We start from the raw sequence: 10324 nt of genomic DNA, 5'->3' as shown, positions 1-10324 counted from the left end.
AATTTATTTGATATATATCAACATTTCCAATATCAATAAAATATGGATAGTTAAACACCTTTAAAAACTTGATAAATACTACAAAAAAATTGGTCTAAAGTGAGACGTTTCGTCTCACCAAAAGTGGGCCGAATTGTCCCGGATTCATCAGAAAGCTCTGTCTACACTATGAAACTAGTTTGACAAAAAAGTGTGATGAGTAGTAGTAATTAGTACAGTCTTGTTTATTTTTAATTCCATAAATGTAATTTTACTTTCTATGGACCGTAAATTCCGAAATAAAATATTTGAATGCCTGATTTTTCCTCAGGGCCCTCATAAGCTCATAGCCGTTACGCCATTGCTTTGATCGTCCTCCAGTTTTATATATATTGTACCGCAAACTTTATATCAAAACAAATCGTTACCCATAACCACTTCAAAATTATGTTTTTTAGAAAACAAACGAAAACTGATATTACTATATTGAAATTTAAGAATTTGTTTCAATTTGTGTAGTATATAGGCCAGTATTGATTTACGGATATATGCCAATACTTGTAATTTAATCTTATTAATATAACACTTGTACATCTTTAAACAAAGCCTTGTGTTGTGGTTATTATTTAGTAGGGCATACAATTTGCAACAATAAGGAAATAATGGCTTTAATGAAGAAAACTTCTGTGTACAAAGTTTGTGAAATTTATTTATTTAACTTTATTTAACTTTAGTTTTATATGTTTTCATTTTTTATTTTTTTTAATGTTTTTTTGAGATGTAGATGACTCATTTGAGTTACAGTGATGTATTTTGATTAAGCTGCCCCTACCCAGCCTTTTTTTTTTTATTGTATTGATTTTATGCTGGTCAAATAAATAAACGAAACGAAAATAAAACTATGTACAATAAATAATTTGATACATTACCTAGAAGGAAGCGGCTAAATATGTAAAGTTTCCTCAACATGCGGTTTTTTTGGTTTGGAAAACTGCTTTTAAAGGCGGTCAAACAACAGAAAGAATCAGAGTATGGCAGAGGTGGATAATGTGTATATGAACAGTCTACCGACTAAGAGTACAGAGAAAGGGATGGCCGAGTGGCAAGATAGTAATATTGACGTTTCTTCTGGAAAACAAGTGACGCACAGTAAACATCATGGTAGACTTTTGCCGGTTCCACCGAAGCAACACCATGTTAAACTTGGTATTGCCGTTGGATGTGTCATTCTTGTATGTATTGTAGTAGCAGTTTTCAGTATCATGACTATCAAGTCACAGAAATCCTTCATCGAGCATCTTACAAGAATTGATGTAAGTATAGGTGTGATCAGCTGAGACAATAATAGATAGAGAACTTTCGATTTAAAAGTTTAATTATGTTAATTCATTTTGCGCATACAGACATTATAACAAGTTTCCTCACTCGATTCCAAACGGTAATTTGAATTAAAGCTACTAAGCTAAAAACAGCATAGTGTAATGATGATGAAAAATGTATGATGATTGTTAAAAGTTTACTGAATGGCCAATGTAAAGCAGTGTAAAATTGAATGCTAATTAATTTGCATAATTAATATTTTATTATAAAATGTTTTTGAAACGAATTTACAGCACATAATTCAACATACCTTGAATTTTAGACACGTTACATTTTCAAATATTTTTACCAGCACATGAACTTTCATTCGAATATTATTTTATTATAATTTTTTTTTCTTTTAATTTAGGAAAACATGTTAAATTCAAAACTTAAAGGTAAGCTTTATAGCAGGGTTTTTCAAACAAAGTAACTATTGCTGCTTTGTTTAGTCTTGAATTATTCTTATAATATCATAACATGAGATTATTAGTTTGGGTTAGCATGTTTTGCTTTGTGGTACAGCACAGAGGCAAGCAAAGGCTTTATATCATTCAGAGCCCTAAATAAAAATTAAATGATAAATTGTGTATTTAGTATTCAGTACATGTTATTGTTCCACAGAGTCTACTAAAATTACTCTATTCACTCGTTGGGGGCGTGAAGACTGTCCTAATACTGCGGAATTGGTCTACAAAGGTAAAGAGTTTTATTGAATTATACGCAGTTGTTTAACCGTCCATGATTTTCCTTTTGTTTTATTTCCTTCGCCATTTTATGATTGATCATTTTTATTTTGCTCTTTGTTTTTAGACCTATTTTTGTTGCTTCCATGTTCCCGTTTAATAATAATACATTTTAAAGTAAACCAAATTGAAAACTTTAAACTAAGGATTATTGTAATCTTTACATCTTAGGTAGGACACTTGGCGCACCTGATGGTGCAAATGGAAGTGGGTCAAACTATCTCTGTGTGACTGACAAACGACAATTGAACTTTACGGTACCAGATCATCAAATGTTAAGGGGGTCAATTTTCCCTACAGAATATAGGTATGGACAAAAGATCACTCCACTAGCAAACAATCACAACCATGACGTTCCTTGTGCCGTTTGTCAAGCAGCACGAAGTGTCACACTTATGATGCCAGCGGTTACAGATTGTCCAAACGGTTGGACTAAAGAATATGATGGATATTTGATGGCTAATCGAGACGAGCTTAAGCGTACAGAGTACATATGCGTGGATGGTGACCCATCTGTTTTACCTGGTACAAAACTGGCAGCTCCACTAAAGGATGCAAGTACATTGTTCGTCGTTGAAGCAGGATGTTCTTCAGGTGGCGGAGTATTTTGTAAACCATATGCGAATCTTGAGCTAACTTGCGTAGTTTGTACTCTGTAAATTCAAGACATCTCTTGGCAGTTAACCTCTATAAATAACGAATATCATACTGCACTTTCTTAAAAAGATGTATAGAATAGAATTTTTATGGTAAAGGTAAAATAATTATTCTGGTTCTCAAGCTTAACTGCAAACTGAGGAAATTTGGGTTAGGCCCTCCGCGTACCCACTGCAGCCTACTGTCTTTGTTTGCCTATCTCCCATCAGGCTTCCCAGGATCTGCGCCGTAGTGCTAAACAAATGTATAATACGGTATAAAAGATTATAGGCCCTACAGCCATAGTCTAGCCTAGTAATAATAATGCTATTTCCAGGTGTTTTTTATATCTTGTATGTTTTCTATATCTACATGCTTTTCTTGCTTTGACATATTATTTTGTATACCATATCATTAACAAAGTTATTAAAATTTCTTACGCAAAACCACTATTTTCATAAATCGTTTTTATTGTTTTACAATTGAGTATTTGTACATTTATATTCCATCAGTCAACTTTCGTAAAAATGTTGCAAGACAAAAATATAGTTTTGATATTTTAGCATTGTCATTATGAACATAACCGTGTTTAAACCATCTGTATTAAGGGTCTTTTACAACTGTTTCAGCACAGAGCCACGTGAAAACAAAACATTGATGTTCGGTTTGATTTGCTGCGACGGAGCGGAACCGTGCCAGAACGAGTGTGAACATAAATTATCGTACTGGAGCTAATAGGCCTATACTTGTATCTTGTGGATGAGTCCATCCAGCAGTGTGCTTTGTACAAAATGATCAGAGGATGCGTAATGAAAAGTGTTCTTTAGTAATTGTCATGATAGTGACAACATAATTACAGACAATTGTGTTGTTACTAATCTAACAAAAACAATGCATATAGCATACCCAACCAGGGATTAAGCAATACAAAATAGTCAAGATAAAAAGCTATACATCTCTGTCACAAATTATAATAAATCTGATATTTGATACGTATATGTATACTCTTAATTTATTTAGCAAATCTTAAAGAAAATTTCAACAATAAAACTCTTACAAATATATTTCTACCTTAAATTTAAAGACGCCACCACAGTTTATTAATAATAATTTTACAAAAGTGTACTAAAGCTCTCTGTCTACACTGTCAAACTAGTTTGACAAAAAAAGAGTGATGTGCCCAAATATGGTAGTGATATGACATCATCATGTCCATATATGGGCACATAACATTTTTGTCACATAAACTTTGATAGTGTAGACAGAGCTTGAACAATACATGTCTATGTAAAAATACTTATCTGAGTACAATACAATTGAAACTACAATCAATTTCAGTGTAATTTTTTATTTACATAATACACACTTTACAAACAACAAGGTATACAAACAGTTAATTATAATTATTTAAATAATTAATAAAAAATTATTATTAAAAAAAAAGAACATAAAAATGAAAGAACTAGGATTTTATTGTAATAAATAAGTTAGTTGCTTGTTTAAAAAAAAGGAGCTACCATTCGTTAAAAAAAAACACAACAAATTAAAATGACTTGATAAAGCTATATTCAATCACACTTGTTCTGTTTCACGGAACGGAAGACAGCAAGCCTTTTAATTCTTTATATGATGTTTTATTTAACAACAAGACGCAGTGTGAATTAGCTTAATAAGGCTAACAAATCCTTTCGCAATGTCAAAATACGGATTTTCTTAATTTATATGTAATTTTATTACATTGACTTTTTTTGGTTGCTATATTACATTTTAAGTAATATGGATACCATTAACATATATCAATTTATATGCATAGCGAAATTAATTAAGTTAACAGTGATTGAGAAAAAGTAGCTCCACCAAGATTCGAACCCGGAATGCTTGATATGCAGATGTCCTACTATTAGACCATTATCATACATATGAAATCACAAATTTAACAAAAAAATCAAAATTGTTTTAAACCACAGTCACTTTTAACACAATTTAGTTAATTTACTTCACTAGGATTTATTTTCTCATTATTTTAAACTAAAATTACATTTTTAAGAATATTTAATTTATCTTACGACCCATTAAAAGTTCTTGAATATTTATTAGTCTTAAGTAAGGTCACAACTAATTTGCATATCAGGTGAAAAGTTGTTGTTGCTACTGCTTAGTCAAGCATACTACAGGCAGCTAAGTACCACAGGCATAGCTTTACTGGATATAATAATTATGCATTATTTTTTACTGGAATTATGGATATTTTTAGAATTATCATAATCTTAGGTGAGTCAATCTATTATTTTAATTATTATGAAGTTGTAAAAATAATGTTCTTTATAATAAATTATCATTGTTTACAAGACTGTCTGAGGGTGTGCTTAGCCTGAGCTCATGCTTTGGTTGCTCACTGCTAGCTTACCACCACACTACCACCATCCACTACTAAGCTCACAGCCTTTGGCAGCCTAGCCTTCTTGGTCTTATTTTTGTTCTAATCTAAAATATAGTCTTATATGTATGTATGGGTCAGTGTTCTCGGTCTATATAATTTAAATATTAGGTGGTTTTTTAGGTAAAAATTAAACCATTTTTACACGAAACGCGGAGTAGACAGGCGGTTTTTCGCTCAGGGTAGATACAGATTCGATGTGGGACAAGCTACATGTTTTTTTTTCCGCTTACAGTTACCGATCGTCTGTGTAAATTGGCTTTTACACGACCAGATTATTTCTATATGAAACATCAGGTGTAAAACGTCCGAGTTTACTCAAGTTTTCCCTTAAAATGCAAGGAATTGTAGCTACAAAACAAAACAATAATAAAAAAAAAAGAAAATAAGAAAAAAAGAAAATATGTACATTTCATGCTAAAACATATAATACACTATAAACATTATAAAAACTGTTGATTTATGAAATTAACTCTCCCCCAAATGTTCACGCAGTGGTAATTTTGTTTTTAAAGAAAAAAAACAATTTTATAAAGAGAATTTGAAGGAAAAAAAAAAATGTCCTAAACTGTACACTATAAACATGCATGTTCTTAAAACCATCTAAAAGTTGTATTATTTTTATATATTTCCATGTTTTATACAAAAAGACATTTTCCTCAAATAACTTAAGTTTACATGTTATTGATGCTGTATAGAATTAAAATATTATTGTAATTTAATTATTATTTTATAATGTTCTCTTTAATATTCACATTTTAAATAATATACATCTCTACTACTAGTTTGTTAAAACTAAATACAAAATTGATCTTAAGTTCTGTCTACACTACTAAACTTTAAGTGACAACAAATGTGATGTGCCCATGTGTATGGACATGATGATGTCATATCACTACCATATTTGGCCACTTTTTTTGTTAGACTAGTTTGGTAATGTGAACAGAGCTTTAGTTAGCACCATATTGTACCTCTTTATCAATCACTGCTATTATTTAATACTTGTTGTACCAGGCTGAGTATTACGGTCTGGGATTAGCTTTTGATATGCCCCGACCTAGAGACAAGTGAGGTCAATTCATATGTCATCGGTCGTCGTGTGGACCTAGAAACCACCAAATTTGTGTTGGGGAGCGAGAAAGCATTTTTCCATGCATGCGCACAATGAATTAACATAGGTCGTAGGTCGTCACATATTGAAAGCTTACTTGTAAACAGACCAATTACATTTAAATAAAACATAGTTGATAATTTGTATTGTAATCTATTTATAGTACTTGTATCCGTGACGACGTCTTATTGTTTGCATTTGAAATTGGAAGTTTCATTTGGAAGTGTGTTTGTCATTTTAATTCAAACAGATTCTTAACATGATATTTTTTAACATATATTTTTATAAATATCAAAACATTTAAATGACATTTGGCAATTAGAAAAAAACAGAGTGTACATTTCTAGGCTGTGTGACTTACTGAAAATAAGTCTAAGCTAAAATCAATTGCATGTTTAATTGTTTGTACTTAAAAACATATATAGTGTATATAATTACAATGGATTACATTGTGTGTATCTCAGTTGTAGTTATTAATAACCTTAATTCCAAAATCCTGCTTTGGTCCTAGAAGGAAATAAGTTAGGCTTGTGTTATAACGTACATGCTCTGCCACTGTCATCTGGGATACCCTCCTGTAAATACGCCATCCACCTAAAAAGAGAATAATTTTTCATTATTGTTTAAAAATCATAGATGTTTTACAGCAGATTGTCGTAAAGCTTTGTTCCCACTATGACGCAATGCATGAACGTAGACACAACTCAAGCGAGTTTACCAATGACAAGTTACAGTCATAATAATCCATCGCTTGTGATTGGTTAGATCCCTTGTGTCTCTAGTTGGACCAAGCATTAGTAACACACTTTTTGATATTTTGTATAAAAATTTGTGATAATTTTTTCAAGAAAAATAAAAGGAAACATATCTACTTACTTCTTTTTAAGTTCTTTACATTCTGTCGATAAGTAGTAAATATTTTTACCAGATTTCTCAACAAATTTAAATGCAAATGGTCTGTCAATGACGTCACCGCTATCGATGTCAGATATATTATAAAATGATAACGGAATAGATACAACGGCACGGACATCCTGTGAAAATAACAATATAAATTAATTGACGAAAATAAATTGTATGTTAAGGAGAGTAAATGGGCACCGAACATATTCACGCATAGTTTACTTGTAATTTTCAATCATTACATCCGCCGGAATGGCGAGAGGTTACGAGGTCAATCGGGTGTGTGTGTTTCTTTCTATATTCCTCAAAAAGTCATTGCCCGATTGTCATATGATTTTAAAGGATGGTTTCATAGCTTTATGGGAACATGTGATTACACTTTCATATGCCTAGGTGGAGGTTTGCGCTCTCTGAGTGCCCTCCTAGTGAAAATAGCAATTCATTTATTACTCCAAGAATATTATATTCTGTTGGATCATGGATGATTAATAATTTTGCTCGCAGTTTGTAAATTTGTAATTGTATATTCTTTATTTTTTTGAATGCATTTTGTATATATATATATTTTTATATTGGATGTTTGTGTAATTTTGCTTGTTTTTGGTATATTTTTTATGTTATTGTTACTGGACGCAATTCAGTTTTGTACTGCCATGTCTTTGTTTTAACAAACCAGAATAAATTTTTTTTTAAAGTACCGGTTGTCACTTATCTTAATATTGGTAGAATTATTTTTTCTATTGTAAAATTTACCTTGAGTGCGCGAACTTACCTTGGGTGCGCGAACCAAGTGTAGATCCTCAGCAGTCGCTACAGCCCACAGTTTGTTCCATCCACTTTTTTGTTGTATAAACATTGTAGACCCAAACAGAGTGTCTTCCTCCGTAAAAGATAACTAAAAGAAAATATTAATAGTATTAGGGCCATTTATTTAGATAAACTAGTTGTTTTATCTGGAATCTCTTTTTTGTAGTCAAGTCCCTGTTGTGTTATCTTATATCCAGAATAGTTTCACTATCATTAAGCTCTGTCTTCACTATCAAACTAGTTTGACAATAAATGTTCGATGTGCCAAAATATGGTAGTGATATGCACAAGTATGGTAGTGATATGACATCATCTTGTCCATATATGGGCACATCACATTTGTTTGTCACATAAAGTTTGATAGTGTGAACAGAGCTTTAGACAGTCCAGTGGTTCATTTTGTGTTCACACACATTTTTATCCAGCGATATGTTTTTGATCACCCAGTTACAATGAACTTATTGACATTTGGTAGATACTTACTTTCTTTTCTTCCGGTGACAAAGGACTTTCAGCATCGATACCTTTCAACTTGACATAGCATTTGCGACAAACTCGACCAGGTTTGTTGCTGTCATATGCGAGCTCAGCTTGCTGATTTGAACATCTTGAGCATACCACCTTATAAAATAAAAACATTTTAAATAATAATACTTTAAATAGACATTTGAATACCACTAAAACAAACTATCTACTGTAGGACCCCTCTTTGGGACACACTTATTCAAGGTACACCTCTATTAAGAGGGCATTTCTGGTTAATTAAACAATGGGTAATATATGTTTTAACACTAGGGCCAACTCCTATTCAGGGGACACCTCTTTACACTTGTGGTTGTGGTTTCAAAGGTGTCCCGTTATCATGGGTCCTTCTGTATCTGCCAATCTAACTCCATTGGTATAAAACTAAGTAAGTGACTTACCACTCCACATGCTCTACAATGGTGTCTACGGCGTGTCAGCCCAAAATCAAGGGCACACCGCATACACATAGTTGCTTCGTCATCACGTATCCATCGAGGCGCACGCAAACCAAGATGAAAACTATCCTCACCCGATTCAGTTACTGGCCGACTGTCCGTCTTAAAGAAAAAAAAAAAAAAATAATAAAAAACTTTTTTTTTTTTCTTACTAATTATTTTTTAAACACATCAAATAAAGTGCTCTATAAACACAACCAAAATTATTATCATCATGTATTTTAAAATTGTAAAACAAATAGATTTTGAACAATTCTACATTGTTGAAGAAATAAATCAAACTTACTTCATCTTTATCGACTGATAACGCTTTAAATGTCTCTTTTCTTCTTAACAATTCTTGTATTGCACCGAGTATTGCCTGAAATTAAATATTATCACGTTGTAAATACAGTTAAGCTATTGGCAACATTTATTCAGATAATAATGAATGAACATATACAAAATAGAAAAAAGATATTAAAGTGAACATAGATAAAGCAGTAATTGGTAGTCATTATTATCATGGATCCCTTCTAGAAGTTAAAACTTGTCTCGCATTGGTGATGAGAAGCAAATTTATTTAATAGGTCAAGTTTTAATTACAGTATTAAGGGGACACCTTCAGGACACAATAAAGAGTCACTTAGGCGTGTCCTTTGAATAAGTGTTGGTCTGATAGTGTTGAAACAATAGTACTGTTGTCCCCTGAATAGGGGTATTCCCTGAATAGGGGGTCCCCAAATGACAGGTTGTATAATGAGATCTTACCCTCATCCATGATTCTTTCTCATCATCTGAACTCCCTTGTAACTCCAACGTCTTTTGTTTGCTCTCAAGTCTAAATGTATGGTCATATTTGCTGTTTTCTCCATCAAAAATCTAGAAATATTGTACAGTTAAATTATTAAAGTTATACAGTACTATATATTATATGTATATACTTATACTGTACAGTTTGTTTTATAATGTTTATGTTTTTGAAGAAAAGTATAACATATTAAAAATACAACATTTTATTTTTCCCATAATAATGGCATTTTGAAAAAGAAATTATAAATTGAAACTGGAGTATATCCTGTCTCTAATGAGGGTCGGTGGATCAAAAAAGTTAAGTCATTAACTTATTATTATTGTTTAATATTTTATGAGGATAACAGACCATCCTAAACAGATTTTATAACTTTTTTTTAGACTTTAGGCGGAAGAAAGGGAAACATGAAAAGGAGAAGCTACCCATGGGCGATACCATACCTAATTTAATTTATTTAATTTTTGATTTTAAATTGTTTGTGCTTTGTTTTATCTTTATAAATTATATTTATTTTAATTTAATTTTTATTGTTACATGTTTATGTCTTGTCATGATGTATTTCTGTGAGGGTCC

General features: G+C 31.6%; 2 protein-coding genes across 7 annotated transcripts in view; one reads left to right on the top strand and one right to left on the bottom strand.

The window, feature by feature from the left end:
- The first annotated feature begins 749 nt into the window (after positions 1 to 749).
- On the top strand, positions 750 to 3097 carry LOC144855649 (uncharacterized). Its single transcript, XM_078713560.1, has 4 exons — positions 750 to 1292; positions 1709 to 1736; positions 1963 to 2037; positions 2256 to 3097. Exons 1-4 carry the CDS (start codon positions 1011 to 1013, stop codon positions 2741 to 2743), a joined length of 873 nt encoding a protein of 290 aa, XP_078569686.1. The 5' UTR covers positions 750 to 1010; the 3' UTR covers positions 2744 to 3097.
- Positions 3098 to 3263: 166 nt separating this feature from the next.
- LOC144855638 (FYVE, RhoGEF and PH domain-containing protein 2-like) overlaps positions 3264 to 10324 on the bottom strand; it is a 58505-nt gene continuing 51444 nt past the window's right edge. For 5 of the 6 annotated variants that reach the window (XM_078713547.1, XM_078713548.1, XM_078713546.1 and 2 more), the window contains 7 exons: positions 9709 to 9819; positions 9245 to 9319; positions 8902 to 9060; positions 8462 to 8599; positions 7944 to 8066; positions 7145 to 7302; positions 3264 to 6862 (listed from right to left, as the gene is read on the bottom strand). In XM_078713547.1, the coding sequence (XP_078569673.1) occupies positions 6802 to 6862; positions 7145 to 7302; positions 7944 to 8066; positions 8462 to 8599; positions 8902 to 9060; positions 9245 to 9319; positions 9709 to 9819 (825 nt within the window). In that variant the 3' untranslated portion in view covers positions 3264 to 6801. The remainder of the gene's footprint in view (positions 6863 to 7144; positions 7303 to 7943; positions 8067 to 8461; positions 8600 to 8901; positions 9061 to 9244; positions 9320 to 9708; positions 9820 to 10324) is intronic. The other variant, XM_078713545.1, reaches the window with a different exon arrangement.

Source organism: Antedon bifida, chromosome 11, assembly GCF_963402885.1.
Source record: "Antedon bifida chromosome 11, ecAntBifi1.1, whole genome shotgun sequence".
Taxonomy (NCBI): Eukaryota; Metazoa; Echinodermata; class Crinoidea; order Comatulida; family Antedonidae; genus Antedon; species Antedon bifida.
Note: the sequence above shows the minus strand (reverse complement) of the source record. Positions and strands in the feature narration are given on the sequence as shown.